We start from the raw sequence: 20949 nt of genomic DNA on the forward strand, positions 1-20949 counted from the left end.
AATAACAAAGGGAAGACAGAATGTTTCACGTATTCTCATCCGGTGCCTGTAAAAAGCGAAATTTGAAATGTCGAAAAGTGTCCCTAAAAACAAACAAAACAAAAGTCCTCCCCCTGCCCCCAATACACATTTTAGGGGCAGTACCAGTGGCGATAGTCATTCGCTATCATTAGCTGAGGCGCTGACACGTTTTTCCTGCATGGGATGCTGCCCTTGCCGCATTTGTTTCCTTCACTGTTTTTGACACTCAGCACCTCCTTCTTCTCTTTCTGCTGGCGGTGGCCTGTTATGGGCAGGAAGCCAACGGTGATGGAGTGTGACCCCCGACTTGATGGCTTTGCAGCTCCCACAGCGTCTGCGGCCTTGCGTATCCCGACACGAGTACGACTTGAAACATATTGAGCTTACTTTATGCCAATTGGAGATACACAAAAAAGGGAAATCCACTCGTAGGGCTGCCTTTGAAAGCCCGTGTCTAGATCTGGTGTTCCTCCTGCCATTCAAGGCGTGCTGGTGAAAATGAATTACTTAAAATAAAGCTACCGGTAAATAAAAGAGAAAATAGAGAGGGAGAGAGAGAGAGAGACACAGATAGGTTGGTAGATAGATCGGTAGATAGATAGGTCGATTCGACGGTTGGTAGTCAGTAGATAGATCGCACGGTTTCGGTAGAACAGATGCAGTATATCGTCGTCAAAAAAACTGCTAAGTGGCACTATACAGTTCCATTTTGGCAAGATAGGTCGATTGGTCGGTCGGTAGATAGATCAGTAGATAAATCGGTCAGTCGTAGAGAGATCGGTCGGTAGTTGATCAGTATAAAGATCGGTCGGTTGGCAGTTAGATCAGTAGATAGATCGGTTGGTCCGGAGATAGAGCGGTCGACCAGTCCGTAGATAGATTGGTCGGTCGGTAGTTGATCGGTCGGTAGATAGATCAGTAGATACATCGGTTGGTCGGGAGATACATCGGTCGGTAGATAGATTGGTCGGTAGGTAGGTCGATCGCTCGATCGGTTGGTAGATGCAACAAGTAAAATGACATCTACAATCACATGAAGTAGAGTGACGAGACTTGTGAGTCGCCCCCCTTTCCCTGACACAAAAAAAGTCTTGAATGATGATCTAATCATTCCCGAATAATAAGTCACTCTATCACTGTCCTTCATTTGCACCATTTCCTGCCAGTCAACAAGACTAATTGGCATTTTGATAGCAAACAGTTCATCCTTCGCACGTCAACAAATGTGTCAACTCACAAGATGGATGTATTTACTCGTTGCTTGCTATGGAAATAATCCGAATGTGGAAGAAATTCGCTCCTCTCCTCTTTTTTGTGTGTGTGTGAAAAGCATCCTCTTTGAAGCTCATGATGGGAAGGGGGCGCGATTAAAGCAGTCGGCGTGCAAATTAGCATGTGAAAAGCCCCCCCCCCCCCCCCCCCGAATCAATACCCCCAACATCACAACCCAGCACTTGTTTCAATAGCGTCCGTCCCCCCCATTCCTCCGGCTGTCTTCCTCCGCTTGCCCCCATTTCAAGCCGCACTTGTGCACACTCTCCTTCTTTTGCTCTCTTGCCCTTCCTCTTCTTTTTAGCTCACATGAAATTGCCCCCCGCCCCTCCGCCGTCCGTCGGAAGAGGTGTTTCTCAAGTGAGACGGACTTTCGGCAAAGGAAGAAGTGGCTGGCCACAGCCGATTTTATTTACACACAGGCTTTTTTGGAGCCAACGTCTTTGTTTGCCAAAAGTGGAAGAAGGATGCTTTTCTTGGGGGGGGGGGGGGGGGTGAGACGATGGATGAGGGAGATGGAGGTGGGGGGGGGGGGGGGGGGGCAAAAAGAAACAAAAATCACAAGAGGAAGTGAAGTGGATAGTGATTGAGGAACAATCTGAAAACTCTGCTTTTTCTGGACAACCGACACCATTTTTTGGTTTCCTAACTAACATCAGAAAAACGTTTGATAGCATCTAAAATAGCCAAAACACGCAGGCTGATAGTTTTTGTCAAATGCAAAACACACAATAAAAATGACTTCGAGTGTCCCAAAACTACTTCAAAATGACTCCGAAATGGCGAGTTCCAGAAGGTCCCGCCCCCTTGTTGGTGACGTTGCACCATACAATTTCTATCGATTTTAGTTATTTCAGGGTTGAGTGAAGGCTGGCGCTAATAGCTAGCTATCTATTAGCTCTCTAGCTAACTTTCTATATCTTTGAGTTACTTCCAGATTGGTTGAACGCTGGCGTCAATAGCTAGCTTGCTAGCTATTAGCTCTCTGGCAGGCGTTCTATCGATTTGAGTTACTTCTGGGTTGAGCGAAAGCTGGCACAGCTATCTATTAGCTCTCTAGCTAACTTTCTATCTATTTGAGTTACTTCCGGGTTGAGTGAACGCTGGCGAGCGTGGCTGTCGCTGCTCACCCACAGAAAAACATAACCTGTGACTGTCAAGTGACAATGAAATGTATTATGCTGATTATAATTTGGGTATTTGAAGGGCTCTCGGCGCTAGGAATCCAGGGGGCACGTCTCCGGGATTAGAAGCCGTGATCCCTTCGGATCCATTGCGAGTTGTCAAATTCTGCTGGAAAGGAAAAGAGGAAAACCGCAATGCCTCACAGGCAGCCACGATGTCGAGTGGAAGGGGAAAACAACGAAAATGGCATTTGAATGTCTTCACAAAGAAGCGGCATAGAAGGGTTGAAAGGAGGAAGTGGGTGAAAGGAAGACGAGACAATGACGAATGGACCAGTGTCCAGTTGGCATGATGAATTGCCGCAGATGTCAAAGGTCAAGTGGGGACGTTAGACGCATTGATGGTGATTGCGTTCTGAGTTGGGGTCGCGACCTGCGGACCATATTACTGTCACTGCTGCTGACTGTACCTCGTAGACTACAAAAGCGCGTGCTGCGGATTAGCTCAAGTATTCATATTTCAAGGTCATTTAACTGCATTATTATGTATCTTAATAATCATCATCATCCATTTCATTTCGAAGCGCCTTTCAACTCTCGAGGACTTAATAACTCATTCAGTGCCAGACGATGTGCAAAAATGTGTCCACTCCAGTGCAATAATAACAACAATAATAAAGCATTTAATTTATAAGCGCACAAGGTCACTTTACAGTCACAGGTATAGATAGAAAGCTAGCTATAATAATAATAATAATAATAATGCATTTCATTTATAAGCACCTTTCAAAACTTTCAATCTCACTTTACAGTCACACGATAAGATAGTTAGCTCGCGAGATAGCTTGCTAGATAGCCATATAGCTAATAGATAGCTTGGCATTGGGGACACAGAAACGTAGTATTGTCTTTATCTGCAACGGGATCTCCGGGGAGTAGAAAACTTGCACGCATGTACAGTCCATGTGTGCTTGATTAGGCAATGGAGCCAAATGCCTTCCTGACATTGTTTACAATGAATAAAGGCTTGATCTGAATTCATCGTAAACAAACGGATCAGGGAGGTAAATGACTATGCAAATGTAGCGTCGTCGCTCCGGGACACAAAACAAAATAAAAAAACAATGGAGACAAGTGGAATGGGTGCAGGAAAAGGGAGGATGTGTGAGAACACACAACAAACACACCCGAAGAATAGGTCATCGCAAAAGGACATGATAGGAAGCCACTTTGAAAGGGGCCTCACAACCAAGTCTGTAAACAAATGGAAGCCACATGTTGGGGAGGTTGAAGCATCACAGGTTGACATTTGTGTATTTTCCAGCTTACAAACTTAATTGCTTCCCAGACAGAGTGTGTAAGGCAAAAAGTGTGTATCCCAAACATTAATTCCCCATAGGAAACCATTAAAATGAGAATAATCCGTTCCCAGGTCCCCATAAAACATAACTTTCTAATTTTCTAAGCCTTACAACTACACAAAATATACCTTATTTTATGTATAATAAATGTGCTATGGTATTATGCTTAAATAAATAAACTACTGAATAATAAAGTCGTTTTATTGACCTTTGTGATGGTCGTTGATGGCTCGATGGAATGGAGCATCTGCATTAAACAATTGACGAGGAACGTAGCCTTCTTCCTCCACCATCTTGAGGAATGATTCCTTGGAAGCTTTGGCAGCTTTATCGTCAAAACTGGCTGCCTCACCATGACGATCGACACTATGAATGAATCCCTGTACGACGCTTAAAGTTCTCGAACCATCCGTGGACAGCTTTGAAATCATCAAAGCTCCATAAAACATATGTCGTATTCTCCTCAGTTGTACATGTACATATCTTTATGGAGCCTATATTTTATGAAATGGTTATTTTTCAGTACAAACCAATACATGTTACTTATATACACCTTAAAATTACTTGTATAAGTCTTAAACATACATTTCATAAAAAAAATATAGCACTGAAGCAACTTACGAACAAATTCACCTTATGAACAACCGTTCGGACCATATCTCGTTCGTAAGTTGGGGAACGTCTACACTGTATGGTATTCAAATTTAATATTTGAAGAGGTGTGTAGACACTGTGTACATGGCTCTTACTTTTGTCTCGAATTATCGGCTATGACGGGAACATCCCCCACCCGCACCCCCCTAAAAATTCTGTCATGGATGCAAAAATGTAAAAAAGTGTATTATTAAATGTGAAATGAGCTAACTGAGCCTTCTGTTTTCTCGCTCATGATGTCCCTGAATGACATGGCTGCTCTTGCGAATTGTTTTGACCCTCTTCTGTTAATTTCTGTGCCTCCAAATTTTAGGTGCGGTCACTCTTGACCGTTCTTAAGACGTTGGGTGGCATACTTCAGATTGTTATGATAAGCCTCTTGTAATAGTTTTCTTTGTTAGGCTTGGCTATAATGGAAGTGAGGAAGAAGTTAAGCTATACGTGTCCATGTAAAGGTGGAGTGCTTGCTACACAGGAAGTTGCCTCGGAATTTACTCTTTTTTCCACCTTTACAAACAATACACCGTGAGAAAACGTTACACAACACACAACGTCAAACCACAAAGTACTGTACACACTTGATATTACATTTGAATACCATACAGTACAGATGCTCCCCAATTTACGAATGAGATACGGTCCGAACGGTTGTTCGTAAAGTGAATTTGTTCGTAAGTTGCTTCAGTGCTATATTTTTTTTTATGGAATGCATGTTTAAGACTTACACAAGTAATTTTAAGGTGTATATAAGTAACATGTATTGAGTATATAAGTATGCTTAAGGTTTAAATAAATATTAATATATATTAATATTAATTAAAATTATATAAATCCGGGACATATTTATATAAAAATATTAATTAATTTAAGGCTTGTATAAGTAGCCTCTATTGGTTTGTACTGAAAAATGAACATTTCGTAAAATATATGCTCTATAAAAATATGTACATTTACAACTGAGGAGAATACTACATATGTTTTATGGAGCATGTTTAACTCATTCACTGGCAGACAATGTGCAAAAATGTGTCCACTCCAGTGCCAGGGTTTTTATCATTTTCACTTAAATTGCAAGAATGTTGAGTTTTCGGACTACATAAATATTCAATGCAGCCTAAGAAACCTTAGACTCTCTTCTTTCATCAGAAAAAAAACGTGTTAATTCCTATATGGGTCTGCACTTATCTAAGCTTGAAATGGGGGTGGCTGTACAAAATATGATGCAATACATATTGATTTATATAGATAGAACTTTAACTGTAATGTGTCCTTGAGAGTTTTGAAAGGCGCTTAGAAAGAAACTGTATTATTACATGTACAACTACATATGTTACTACAAAAATGTTTGTATGTAACGTTGTTCGTAACTTGGACGTTCGCAAGTAGAGGAGTGTCTGTAAATGCCAGAGCTTTATTTATTTATTTTAGTATGAATGTTTACTTTTGTTTGAATACTATATATGTTACTATAAAAATGTTCATATGAAACATTGTTCGTAACTTGAATGTTTGTAAGTAGGGGAGCGTGTATAAATGCCAGAGCTTTATTGATATATTTTATCAGAAGTTTTACTTTTGTTTGCAAATTGGATTCAAACGTGCTTAATGGGTTCTGTGATTTGCATTTAATCAGGGTTGTTGGCGGCAAACACTTATAAATCATTGGACTGACAACAAATAAATCCTAAATAAATATTAGCAGCCATTGCACCTTCTGGTGCGAGCCAACATCAGCACAACTTTGGCAATTACCAACAGAAAGTTATTAACCTTACAGTCTGCTATTGTTGATCTTCACTAGCGCCGCTATTAATACCATCCGTGACAATGACTCATAAATGTGATATCTTTGAAGATATGAAACATATCGTGCCGCCAGGTCAAGGTTAACACGTGCTTTCGAAAGCATCATCAGTCACGTTGATCAGTTTGGGTGTCCGCGTGTCCCTCATTCATCAACGTGATAGCTTTTCGCTGCTTTCGCCGGCCCTGTGGCTGCAAGTCGCCGTCAGGTCCGGACGCAATTAATAACCCCTCGTGACAGAATTAATGAGTTGACCTGCTCTACTCTCCTGCTGCTCCTGTGACAGATGCTAACATTCAGCAGCTAGTCATCCTCACTAATGCCCGCTACCAACCAATGGCTCTGGTTTCTTGGTGTGATTGTTGTATGTCATGTGTCCGTGTTGAATTAGAATACAATACATATTGATTTATACAGCGCTTTAACAACAGCTGGAGCTGTAACATAGACAACTATCATATACAGGAAATAAAGCAGCCACAAAGATAGTAGAAAGCTCCAGGGAGTAAAACTAAGATCAAGTCTCAATCCTGCCGAGTCAAATGCCAAACAGTACAAGTGAGTTTTAAAGAGGCGGGTTTTACAAATCGGCTGCGAGGGGGCTTGCTGAATGTTCAGTGGCAGGTCATTCCAGAGAGTAGGACCAGCTACGGAGATGGTTCAATCCCCTCTGAGCCTCCGTTTAGTTTTTGCCGCATCTAATCATGTCTGGTCAGCAGACCTGAGGTGTATAGGGGTGGATGAGTGAGGCCATTTCAAGATTTTCAAACAAATAATAGGATCTTGAAAAGAACTCTAGGGTGAAGGGATGTCAGAGTAGGAGCTATGTGCTCCCTCTTATGAGGAGAGCAGAAGCATTCTTGTCCAACTGAACACGTTTCGTGGAGGATTGGCAGACTCGCCATCATGTTATTTATGTGTTTTCCGACAAAAAAAGTACCCAGAATGCATTGTGTGTCACTTTCTCGGTCAGGGGTTCCTGACGTGACATCATGTCAGGAATCGTCACCAACTCGAAAACAAGACTTCCTGAATATTCAGCGCAAGTCTTAAAACGTAAAATATAGCTCTATGCGGTGGAATCTTTGTAGATTCCACCGGCTCAGTAGAAGTCATTTGAAGTCATTTTACAAATTATGGACACAACTTGTCCGGGGGCGACTGTTGTCCTTTAAACACTGAACGGGTTTTCAATCCCCCCCAAAAAGGAAATGACACCCAGTCCCGAAAAATGAATGACTCCACTTCAGTTTTAACTTGATTCTCTTGTTTTCATAAGAGAGGCAATTGCTGTGCTTTGGCACTAAAACTTCTGTCGTGCTGTGTGATGGGTGTTATGTTCCTGAGTTCTATTGTTGCGGAGGCTTTTTTTCTCAAGCTTTCAGTCCCTGGTGTGTCGAATACTTTGTTGTGTAGGCAGGAAGAAAAGTTTATCTATACTTTGTATGCGGGTCACTCATCGTGGGCTTCCAATGGCGAGTGTGTAGGTTGATGTTTTATTTGGTGCGCAGCACTCTTCAAAGCCTGCTGTGTAGGAAAACTTAGCTGGCTTGGAGATGACGACTTGCTTGTCTATGCATTTTTCTTTGTTTTTCTTGTCCATCGACCATCAGCATAAAATCGTGACCAGTAGAAGCACCCCCAACCACATGAAGAAAAGCTCTTATTAAATACCACAAACCATTGCTTCCTTTCTTTCTGATCTGCTTAATTTTTACAAACAACTGGATTTAGCTTGACAAAAGATGAGGAGTGAAAAGGCTTCTGATGGGTGATAGGAGGAAGAATGTGATGGCACACACTATGTCGGATTCCAGCTTTTGCCTTTTCAGAATAGCGCAAGTCACGAGTCTTTTGTCTGCCCTTGATCTCTTCGTTTCGGCATTTGGCAACTGACAAACTCTCTCGATGGAGAAAGAATCCTGCGGAGAGAAAGGCTAAAAGACAGAAAAATACATTGAAAAAGTTTGACAATGACCGAGAGAGACATTTGACACATTTCGGATATGATTAGAAGAAATAAAAACAAGTTGTTTGTTGAATATTTGTGCTTGCAGATGGTTTTGCCACGTTAGTCCGGACGGTAATAAATCCATCGGCTCTTAAGGGAGATTCTTCTCTTCTCTGGGACCCTCGGTTTCTGAGACCACCCACTGCTGCGGTTTTGTTTCGTGACATACGCTCCCTCTCTTAATGAGAAGCAAATTCCCCCATTTTTGCTTCGACATCAGCCTCTCTCTTCCCTGCGATGTTCCAGTCTGCAGGGCACTCATATCTCTAAACAAACCTGCAAATGTTGACGTCACATGTTTAAACATATTTCAAAATATGCAGCATTTCAAAAACCACAGAAAAATTGATGCCAAGCCGTGACTGATGGCAAACAGATTCGGACGGGGAGCAAAGTATTCTCAATCAGCCATTGAGGATCAAGGAACAGCTTCATCAAAAGAAACCTCATCCCACCATTCCCAGTTTGAGGTATCCTGCCCTAAAACTGTGTCCTTTTAAGAAGCTCAGACCTGAAGGCTGCGGAGCATGCGGCTCAATTAACTCTCTCTCCAGCGTTTAGCTAAAGGGCACCAATTCAAACAGCTGGGTGACCTAACTCTCAACTCAAGACACTTTTCTGGTCATCGCACATGTACAAACTCTGAAACCAGCGATGGCTTTTGTCACCTGAAGAAGTCACAACCCCGGAAACAAATCGCAAATCTAAAGTGCCATTAGAGCTGATTTGAGTGTCGGAGCCCAGGCAGAGAAGACAAAGCGCCTCCTCACTAATCTCTCCTCTTTGTTGCAACAGTGAAACCAAGAAATCTCGGCTTCACGTAGCCCTGCAGGCCTCAATCAAAGGGGCCCTTTAGCTTCGGGTTTGCAGGGATTTACTCCCGATGAACTGAGTGGGAGTGGGCAAAGAATGCCTCAGCAGGTAGCAGCTAGCCCAACTCAACAAGCTACGCTAATCCAGCATCTGAAGCCCAATAGAGACTTTATTACACCTTCAAGAGAGGGATTTTCCAGCATTTCATTGGCTTAGTGGATTTTCTCTGCTATTTGTGCCCACGTGGATGTCAGTTGGTTGATGGAATGCGTGGTTGAGTCTATGGCATGAGAATAGGAAACGTTTCTGAGGTGACTATTTTCTTGTACGTACATGAGGCACCACGACGGCTCCTATTTGATTTCATGCGTTCCTCAAAGGGAGCTACATTTTCATCGTTAGTTGCATTCAGAAAAATGTTGTCAAGTGGAACTCATTTCAGGTTGGTGGCGATCCCAATGTGGATTGAGGGCAGCAATGGCTCAGTCTGTAAGTACTTGGCTTGACAAACACAGGATCACCGGGCAAATCTCCCTGCGATTGAAAAGGAATTGACATTAGGTATTGGAGCGATGCTAGTCAACAAACCACCCGTGGACAGATGTACACTCGCTGAGCAATTTCTAAGCATCTAAACCAGGAATCTTCCGTTGCGCATGACAGGATGCTGGATCGACAGCTTATATGGTCCAGTCACTGTTGTGAACGTCTGTGCTGCACCTTTCAGAGAATTGTTCCTTTGTCCGCCTACTCTGGTGCAGTGAAATATAACCTCGACGGCCTCCTTCGGCCATTATACAAACTAAATGACGATGGAGAAACTCTTTGAAAGAACCCCTTACACCCATCCCCCAATCAAAATGTCACTGAACAAAAAAGGGTGCACTGTTGTTAAAAGGAGAGTTACGAGGCTGACTATTTCAGAAGGAGGTGCGCTTTGTGTGTGTGAGAGTGCATGCATTACCTTGTAGCATGTAATATCAGTTACTACGTAACGTAGTAACTGTCGTTTCACAGCTCACCCTGAATCGCAGGAGCAAAAATGTAATCCTCACCTTGCTGATTCTCTCATTTTAGCAATAGGCTCTTGGCCTGGTAGACTTGTATTGACCTATATCATCCCTCTATCTTTTTAAACATTTGTACTGTTCTTCAAGGCAAAAGTACTATCTAACATCAACATTCTGCTCCTTCCCTTTTTAGCTTGCAAGATTGGTTACTACCGTGCCTTGGCGACTGATGGCGCCTGTTCCAAGTGTCCACTCCACAGTTACTCTATCAGGGAGGGCTCCACATCCTGCGCCTGCGACAAAGGATATTTCCGCTCTGAAACAGACCCGGCATCCATGCCCTGCACCCGTAAGTACATACCATCATGTATGCAATAGACGCTGCGGTTCTTAAACTGGGTTCGATCGAACCCTAGGGGTTTGGCCAGTCGGTCTCAGGGTTTCGGTGGATCCTCCGCCGCAGAGGTTCCTCAGTCTAGTCTGTAGTTAGTGGGCATAGTCGTTGAAAGAAGGGTTCGGTGACTGAGCATATCAAACTGGTGGGGTTCGGTGCCTCCAACAAGCACTGCAATCAAGAGTGCAGAGTCTCGTGCAATATTTTGACATGAAGCCTTGAAATAAGTGCAATGGCAATAAATCAGAATCAGAAAAGCTTTATTCGTCCCACAATGAGGAAATTTGCAGTCCACAGCAGCAATTTGAAAGGGGGGATGGAGTGGGGTGCAACTCACTAATACTCTTTTTGCTTTAGCAATAAATTATTAATTGCAATGCTAACCTGCTAACCACACAAACGTTTCTACAAACAAAACACTTGGCGTGCGCTATTTTGGAAAATTTGTTTTGTTTTGATGTCAGGTTGTAACAATCTGTCACGGTCTTCAACCTCCAAACTGATACAGTCCAGATTTGTTTTTCATTGTAAAACATGGAGATGAGTGTGAGAGAGAAAGACTAACAGATCCCTTTTTGTCCTTGGCTAGCTCTTCATTTTTCTTAACCGAGCAGCATGAGTCAGTTTTTATTCCATGCCAATTCCATGTAGTGATTGGTGAAACAAATACCACGGAGAATTATGCATTTATTCTCCTGATACTCCTTCCTTTTGGGATTCCATCGACTCAGTGAGTCATGGTACTTCCGAGTTCATCTGGGTAGAAATGTACACTCCGAAAAAGTCCTTTCTCTTGCCGCACAGGAAATCACAGCAATTTTGCTTCCCTATGACAGATGTTTATGTCCCACAGAGTATGTGTCATAAAGCAATTTCTATCAAGCAAAACATCTGTAAAGTTGCTTTACTCGTAGCTGGCTCACCATAAGGCCCAAATGACCTGTCACGTTCCCCTGGATTCATCAATCAGCTCAACGGTTTTATTGGATCAGACGAGGTGGATTCCTAAAACTCCCTAAACTGAAACAAATCCAAATGGTGAAATGTTTCCAGTGGAATTTGATCAAATATGCAATCAAAATCAAATGCTGCGTCATTTGTGAAATATTTCTTAAAATGACGCAGTGTTGCAAATTTGCAGGTTTTAATTGTTCAATTGTTTGTTTGAATAACAACACACAGCCAAAATAATTGATCCATTTGCCAAATGTCTTCAAGCAATACATCCAATCACATTAGCATGTCCCATTTTGATACAAATACATGCGTGCACCTATAAATTGGATTTATGAATGTGCTGATTGTCGTTAATAAAATCATTAGTTTTCCATAACCAATTAATATATGGTGTCACATGCGCAAAGCCGCTTAGCTTGGCTAACATCTCCGTTGTCAGTCATGTTAGTTAGTCAGTGTGGCATTCAACAACGTAACAGCTGCCATAGCTCATTACTTTCCTGCTTTTATTGGACCGTGCATCGCAATCTTCTGCGTTCCGAACCGCAAACGACCTTTGGCCTCTGCTTGGTCAGCCGCTCAACATTTGATCTGTGTAACTATGCGTTCGCCGTTTGTCGTCTGCTCTTTTCCTTCTGCTTTTTGTTTTCACTTCACACCCTGATGTGTAATTATGGCTGTCAGTCACACTCCTCTCGACATCCCCATGATTTTGTGCCTTTTTCTCCACGCCCGCTTAAAAACATTTTTTCGTTAGGGCTGAATTGGGTGGTAAGGGTGGGATCTGTGCACAGAGGGCCTGTCCAAAAAATCGGTGACAAGAACATACCTGTCAACCTGCGAAACACTGTGACCATACAAACGGCTGAGAAAAAATAAACATATGTGTGTAATATTTCATTGCATTTTATTAACAAAATTTCACATGTAAACATGAATATTTTAGCAAGTTACAACGTATTTGTAGCAATAATCATGTATGGGCTTTGTTGTATAGCAGTGTGGCTTTTTTTTTGCTGTGGATACAGCAAAAAAATAATTAGAATTTGTGTTCTTACAATATATTATGTATATAAAATAAATAAATACATAATACATAAATACACAATAATACATAAATACACAAATGCACAAATACATAAATAAATACACAAATACATAAATAAATACACAAATACATAAATAAATACATAAGCAAATACACAAATAGTTAAATAAATAAATAAATAAATAAATAAATAAATACATACATAAATAAATACATAAATAAACTTAAACTTCACTTGGATATCATCAAGAGGCAACTACATTAATGACCATCACAAAGGTCAATAAAATGACTTTATTATATAATACAGTTTATTTCTTAAATTACAATACAATAGCACATTTATTAAACATAAAATAAGCCACATTTTGTGTAGTTTTAAGGATGATTATTTAGTCGAAAATGATGTTTTATGGGGACCTGGGAAGGGATTGTTCTCATTTTTAATGGTTTCTTATGAGAAATAAATGTTTGGCAGAGCAAGTTTTCGCCTTCCACACGCTTTCTGGGAAGCAATTAAGTTTGGAAGCTGAGGTATCACTGTATTTCATTTTTGTATCTTTCATCTCTCCAAAAGAAGAGAGCAGGTTACTCTGCAAATGTCTAAGATCTAGGTAGAGGACATCTCTCAAGTGAGGAGTGAAACGTGTCAGTGGTATCAATGCTTCCATATCCAAGTACACACAACATAAAACAACACGTACGCTCAGCGCAGAACAGTCATGAAGACTGTGGTCAGACACCCCAGGGAGTTGGTTGCGCTGCTGCCTGATGGTTACAAGAAGGGGCTGTTCTACAATTTGGCCTTTCTTTTGTGGCCCCTTGATGCGTTTCTCAGATTTTTCCCAGTTTTCTTAGTGGCGGTTTGGCCGCGAGCAATGAAGATGGAATGGGGTAAGCCCCAAAGGAGCTTGGGGGCGGGGGCTTTGAATACATCCCAGATGGATTTCAGGAGTGGAGTTTGATGCGAAGGCCACTTTTACCTGCCCTTCACCTTGGACCTGCGCAACACTCGGCGAACAAATACTGATAGGTAGAGACAGGAGGATAAAAAAGGCAGATAACGAGAGTGAAGGAAGGGAGAGGTTTAAGAGTAGAAATGAGAAAGACAAGAAGCATGGGCTGAAAGGGAAGAAATGCACGGAGAAGAAATTGCTTGGCCAAGAATGGATCAAAAATTAGCTGGACAGCTCTGGAGCGTTTGTGCTTTTTTTCACAGCATTTTCACAGCTCCGCTTTGTTCAGCGGAAAAGTTGGTGTTGTTGGAAAGTCTGCAGTTTGGAATTGAAGCGGATTGACGTGGGGCAGGAAATATGACACATTTTTGGGGGGATTCTACAGCTTCGTGTTTGCTTTCAACATTTAGCTTGTAGGGCTGACGTGCACATTTCACCATGTCGTCCCTAATCCAGTGGTGAAAAGGACGATTTGATCCTCTCCTCTGTCTTTTGTGATTGAAAGTCTGTGTCTTTTGTGTTGTCAGATTATTTTTTTTTGTTTTGTTTTGATTTGACTTCAAGATGGCGCAGCAAGAGTGGCTGCCTTTACAGCAGCTCCTGATTTGTTTTTTTTTTCCTTTACTTTCCTTTCATAACTTTGCTGCTGCAAAATGTAAAGTTTTCCACTGCGAGACTAATAAAGCTAGTTCAATTCAACTGGTGAAAAAGATGCTTTGATTCTCTCTTATCTTGAACCGCTTCATACAACAAAGAGGGTGCAGGAAGTGCTTGAAAATGAATGACTCTCCGTGTCTTTGTGTTGTCATATTTTATATTTTTTGTTGTTTTGACTTCAAGATGGCGCAGCGAGAGTGGCTGCCTTTACAGCAGCTCCTGTATTTTGATTTTACTACTGTGAAATGTAAATTTCTCTACTGTGAGACAAATAAAGGCTCATCTAACCTAATCTAAAAGTAGGGGAGGCTTTAGCGACAACTTTAGCACAAACACATGGCTGTGTGACCATATTGCAAAAAATGTCCTCATTGTTGGGCTATTAAAGGTTTTCTGATTGTGATATATCCATAAATGCCTTATTGATTAAATGCTGGCGCACAAATCCATTTTCCTTTCCGCAAACGCTCTCTGGGGATTAATTATAAAGTGTCACTCACAGCCAACTGCTCTCCTGCTCTCCTATCCAGTCACGAGTGCATTCTGGGGGGGGGGGGGCTAACAGGTGTTTTGCGAACGTTAGTTGAAATAGCAGCGAGAAGAAACCAAACACATCTGTCCACTTGAAAAGTAAGGACAGCTGTCATGATCCATTGAGACCACAGTCGTATGAAACCAAAATAAGATTCTTTGTTAGAGTACTAAAAACACAGATGGGGAGTGAAAAAATTACCGCACGTTGAATACAAAATGTGGCAGGGAGTTTAGTTGAGGCTAATGAGATTTACAGATTGGTTTATATAGCGAGCCTATTTTGAAAATTTTAATTGTACGCCTGGCATCGCAACGCGTACAACAATTTTGGCCAGCCAGCATGTCACTCTCTTACAGCAATCGACCGTGTGATGGCACCAGACGGGGGGAGTTTGCCAGTCGTTTCGCCTCTGAGTCTTTATTTAACCTTTCGAATGGGTTTCGATTTACGACCATTTGGTTGGAACGGAACTCTGTCCTAAGTTGGATGTTACCTGTATTCGTCCACCACTCAAGGCTTTGAGAGTTTCACCCTCTCTCTCTGTTTCTCAGCCACATATTTCACTGTCATTTTGCCGCTCTAAAAATAACACCGATAATGAATTTCCTTTGCAAATGATGAGTCTGCCAACCGACAAGATTTCATATTTCAGCATGCATCGATTTCCCCCCACCTCCACCACTCCAGCGCTTCATTAGTCAGATGGAGACGGAAAGAGGGCCAGGGAGAGTTAAGTCGATTACTGAATCTTATGTTTGAAAGCAACACTCCCCCGCAAAAAACAACATATTTATTCAAGTCGAGCTGACATGTAAATTGAAATTTATGAGGAGGGGTGTCGGTGTCACAACTGCATTGCGGATTGCGTATCAAAGCAGCTTGTAGATTCGAGATCAAAGTACTTGCGGCAGTGCTAGGGTGGCGGAGCTCGAGAACCAGGTCCAACACAAACATGGTCTGCAGTTATTGTTGGCAGCCGTAAAGGCAGTCTGTTTGATAGCAACTGGCATTTTTCTGTCTGCCGCAGATCCCGATGAAAAAAAAAATAATCTTTGGGTTGATTGAATTTCAGTTGAGATGCAAAAAGCGAAATATGAACCTCCCACGTTTTGGATGGACGGGGCACTAAAGAGGAATTCAAGTAGCGTTAGCTTGTCATTTAGAGGACGAGTCAATTGAACGTTGAATATAAACTCACTGAAAATGTTAAGATGACAAATGTGTCAACTCTTGGCATGATACCATTTTTGAGACAGACTTCAAGAAAAAAATGGACATTATTAAGAAATGTCGGTCAGTTATTTGATGGCTAATCGTACCCACACGTTTTTTTTCAGTCTGGGTTGATTCAGACGTAGCACTACTGAAGGCCTAGCCAAACAAATCCATGGCCCGCGACTGCCGCAGGAGCATTTTGCTGTCACTCAGTACCTGCTTAGCATTGAACCTGGACGGCACTGTTTGTTCTAACCATCAACTTTTTTGTCACCAATCTCCGCAGGGCCTCCAACAGCACCTCTCCACCTCATCTCCAACGTCAACGAGACTTCTGTCAACCTCGAATGGAGCCCGCCAAGGAGCTCGGGAGGACGGCAGGATCTGACCTACAACGTCGTGTGTAAACGCTGCGGCCCCGACGGTCGACGTTGTCAACCTTGCGGCAACGCCATCCACTTCAGCCCTCAGCAACGGAGTCTGAAGGCAACCAAAGTGTCCATCAACGAACTGCAGGCCCACACCAACTACATTTTCGAAGTGTGGGCGGTCAATGGCGTCTCGCCACAGAGCCCCGGGCCAGAACAGGCGGTGTCTGTGACCGTCACCACCAACCAAGCCGGTAAGCTAATCAGACGTGGATGAAAAGGTTTCTTCGGCCGTCATCTGTACTTCTTTGAAGGTGTCGGATGTTTGGCTTCTTATCCAAAGTCTAAAGTCTGATGCCACGTCAGGAGTGACCCTGACCGAGAAAGCGACACACAATGCATTTTGGGGTACTTTGTTTGGTTGGAAAACTTTGTGTTGATCCGTGTTGATGGTGAAATTAGAAGGAAAACACAGAAATAACGCAATGGGGAATCGTGTGTTGCACCAAGAATACTATTTGATACTAGTTGACACAAATTCCCAGCAGACAAATCAGCCCATTTCCAACGGAGCTTGGGCGCCATCTTGTGCATTTTCTGGGACGCTACGTTGGAGTCCTGACGCCTCAAAATGAGACGGAAGGACTTCTTTAATCGATTGCAAACATTTATGTTTTCCCCTTCAGAACTATTGTAATGATATTCATAACTGGATGAGTAACAAGAAAGCATCTTTTCCCAATCTGAAGCCATTGTTTTGATTCTCGAGCAAGGCAAGAAGTCCTGGCGTGACGTCACGAACAAGGGGGCGGGACTTTGAGGTCATTTTGTGGCAGTTTTGGGACACCTTCACTCATTTTTATTGGTGTTTTGCATTCCACAAAAAATATCAGCCTGCGTGTTTTGGCTATTTTAGATGCTATGGAACGTTTTTCTGATGTCAGTTAGGAAACAAAAAAATGGTGTCGTTGTCCTTTAAAGCCACCACATTTTGTTGTTGTTGTCATGTCACTCCTTTGTGACTGGTTGTTGTGCAAATGGCTTTTACAAGCCCAGTTTGTTCTCATCATCCCCTCCCCCTGCTTCCCCCCCACCACTTCAAACTGATCATTACTTTTCTTCTCGTTCACTCTTCTGCACTTGGGTGGCAAGCTAGCTAAGTGCCCCCCTTTTGTATCACTGTTTTAAATTTCCATCCCTGGCAAACGGGAATGTCTCGGATGCAGTTTGGACTAGCAATTTCAGGACACAGTGGCTTGATTTATCAGGCGGCTTGAGGAAAATGGAGATGAATGATGATGCGGGAGAGTTGAGAGCGCAGCTTGCCAGACGGCCGGCCTTGTGTAGGAGCTGTAATAGAGTGCGACTCTCAGTCAAGGCTGAGGTTTTTCACGTCACGTGACAAGGTGGTCGCGTCGGCGCACATTGGCGCTAAACAATCCAAAAAGAGCTTTCGTTTTCGAAACATGGACTTTATGGACATGGAATTTACAGAGTGTGTGACTTCTGTAAATTCTCCCTGCGATTGAATTAGACTCATATTTAGCCTCGTGGACGAAATAAGCACGTGTAATTCAAGTGATTATGTCTCGATCATAAATTCTTGCCAACCTCCAGTTGCAAAATGTGAATTATAGCATGAGAACGTGTGTGTGTAAGGAAGCTTGTATGTCAGCAAACTTGTGTGTTTGCGTGTGTAAGTTTCCATTTCGCTGGCAAAACGGACATGTGCAAATGTGTTTTGGGAGATGGAAGCACCCGGTTATATGGGCTGGGAAAAGATCATGTTAGCAGAAGCCATTTTCTTGACACTGTGAAATATAGCTCCTTCCTCGTTTTTCTTTTTTTCTCCCCTTGGTGACAGCAAAACTGAGGGACTCAAATCTGCTAACTGCGATTCAATCTGGCAACCACATGTGCTCCCCTCGTATCGCTTTCTCTCTCTCTCTCTGTGTGAAATCAACCGCATATTTGCGCAAGCACATACATACGCCTCACTGTACATACAGTGTAAACTCAAAATGGTTACAAAGTAAAACCCGAATCAAACTGTGTTTTACGTGGAGATAATTAATGACAAACGCAATCCCAATGTCGCATATTATGTCGGGTATTCCATATATGGAGTTTACAGACGCTCCCCACCTTACAAACGACATACGTTCCGATCGATCCTAAGGTGAATTTGTTCGTAAGTTGCTTCAGTGCTATATTTTGTATGGAATGTATGTTGAAGTCAAACACTGAACGAGGAAGTAGAAAAACACAGACGCTCTATCAGTCTTCAAATGAATTCACACCTGCTTTTTATTATGCATCTCCGTCCTCCTGGAGAGTCAACTGGGAAGAGGGATTTCTTCCCCACCCACATACTCTACGCAGCCAATCGTCAGCGAGCTCGGCCGGAAGAAGGCGCGCGATACAAAATCTAGCTTGCAGCATCTCTGTCCAAACATCTTTTGACATACTGTACTCGCAAAAATGTTTGTATGTACTGTTATTTGTTGTAACTTGAATGTTTGTAAATTGGGGAGTGTCAATACCCGCAAAAATGTTTGTATGTACCGTTATTTGTCGTAACTTGAATGTTTGTAAGTTGGGGAATGTCTATACTTGTGTAGGCATTTTTTTTCAACTCACAGCCTTTCTAGATCACTTCATTCCGGCTAGCGGTTCAATTGTAACGTTGCCGTCCGTCTGCCGTAAGGAATTGTCAGGAGCCCCAACTCTTTAATCCCGTCATCTTCATCCTCACGTTAGTTGAAGGACAAATGAAAATGCAACAAGAGAAGTAGGAAGACGATTAAACGGTAATATCTGTCATCTTTGGACTAAAAGATGGATGTGTGGCTTACATGAAGGTCGGTGACCCGTGAGTCGCCATTTTTTTCAGTGTCCTCTCCTCGCTGAAATCCCAAAGGGGACCTGAAATTGTCTTTCCATCCTCAGCTGGCCAAGATTGATGGAGGGCTCCAAATGGCCGCCGCCTAATTGTTTAACGGAGATGCAACACATTAGGCCCGACGCAACCTCGTCTTAATCCATTTAGCAAAAGAGACGTCTGCAATCGCAAAGCGCTTCATCTCCATCTCAGCTCGCAGCAGTCTCACCAAAATGGCCCCTCCTGATTTTGCATGGCGGCCTTGAAATTCAATCTACGGCTGCTGCTTAAATTCCAGGCCTGTTTGAACTCAATCCGTGGCTAAAAGCGGACTTTTTGTTCACATCAGCTTAAATACTCAATTCTCCTCGGACCCCCCCCCCCCCCCCCCACACGGGTCAAACTGATGAGAATGTATATCATGTCAGCCATAATCCAATGATGATGATCCCCCCTTCATGAATCACTCCACTGTAATGTTTTCAAAGACACATTGTCTGAAAGGAGGAAACCTTTAAAGGACAACCGACACCATTTTTTTTGTTTCCTAACTGACATCAGAAAAATGTTTTCTAGCATCTACTTGAAATTGAACCCGGAAGTGGACAGTTTCAGAAGGTCCCGCCCCTGTTTTCAAGACTAATTAACAAAAAACACGTCACAATTTGAAACGATTTATCTCGGTCCATTTTTTTTTTTGTTTCACAAAACCCACCTGGGGGTGTGTAGACTTTTTATTCCTCCCTGAAGATAGAAGTTTGATTTGTGCCTGGGTGACATCCTGAAGTTCAACAGTGAACCATTACATTATCTGCGTTTTAACCTTGACTTGTTAAAGGCGCCCAAATGCAGATTAGCTCGCTTAGCTTGAGTTATGCTCTTACTATCAGCTCCTGCAGAAATGATCGCTCGCTGGCTCGCTGGCGCTTTCATGAAAATCAATTGATTTGCTCTCTTCAAGACCAAAAAGGCAAAAGGCCGCTTGTCCATTTTTTGCTGCTTTTTTCCGGGTGCGCTTTGGAGCCTCGTTGGCTTTTCCCAAGGTGACCTTTCGGATATGCAGAAAATCAAGCTTATGATTACATTGCTACCTTGTAGGGTTGCGTGTCAGCTCACGGAACATTGGATCCGTTTCAGCACTGCATTATACAGGCAACATCCGACTTACAACCAGCTCGACTTACGACCACCTGTTACTTATGACCACGACCTCCATTTTTAACATTTTAATTCCACGCCTGGCACGACTACGCGCTAGCAGTTGGTCGAAACGGAACTCGGTCGTAAGTCGGATTTTACCTGTATTCCATTTTTCATCACATTCCTTTTTCAATCAAGGCCAAAATCAAGGAGTAAATGGCTTTTTTCTTCTGTTGTAGCTCCTTCCTCGGTAACATCTGTCCAGGCCAAGAACGTCACAAGACACACCATCTCGCTGGTCTGGCAACCTCCAGAACGAGCCAATGGGGTGATCCTCGAATACGAGGTCAAATACTACGAAAAGGTACGTCGTTCACTCATTCGCCGCCAGACCATGTGTAAAAATGTGTCCGCTCGGGTGCCAGGGCTTTTGTCATTGTCACTCAAGTTCCAGGACCCACAGAATATTGTGTTTTAGGACTACTTAAACATTCCATTCAGTGTAAAAAAAAAACTTAGATTCTCTTCTTTCATCAGAAAAAGAGTTAATTCCTACATTATATGGATGCGCAGTTATCTAAGCTTGAAATGGGGGCAGCTGTCCAAATTACAATACATATGGATTTATATAGCGCTTTAACTGTAAATGTCCTTGGGAGTTTTGAAAGGCGCTCTTCTTTCATCAGAAAAAAAGTTAATTCCCAAGTTATATGGGTCTGGAGTTATCA

The 20949-nt window shown here is 42.6% G+C and overlaps 1 protein-coding gene across 1 annotated transcript in view; it reads left to right on the forward strand.

The window, feature by feature from the left end:
* Window positions 1–20949, forward strand: part of LOC148888847 (ephrin type-A receptor 4-A-like) — a 49211-nt gene that overhangs the window by 6904 nt on the left and 21358 nt on the right. Inside the window, exons 4-6 of the mRNA XM_089013237.1 lie at window positions 10264–10419; window positions 16119–16454; window positions 20461–20585. Of these exons, the coding sequence (XP_088869363.1) occupies window positions 10264–10419; window positions 16119–16454; window positions 20461–20585 (617 nt within the window). The remainder of the gene's footprint in view (window positions 1–10263; window positions 10420–16118; window positions 16455–20460; window positions 20586–20949) is intronic.

Source organism: Hippocampus bargibanti, linkage group LG14 (assembly GCF_051943395.1).
Source record: "Hippocampus bargibanti isolate YZ-2025 linkage group LG14, ASM5194339v1, whole genome shotgun sequence".
NCBI classification, from domain to species: Eukaryota; Metazoa; Chordata; class Actinopteri; order Syngnathiformes; family Syngnathidae; genus Hippocampus; species Hippocampus bargibanti.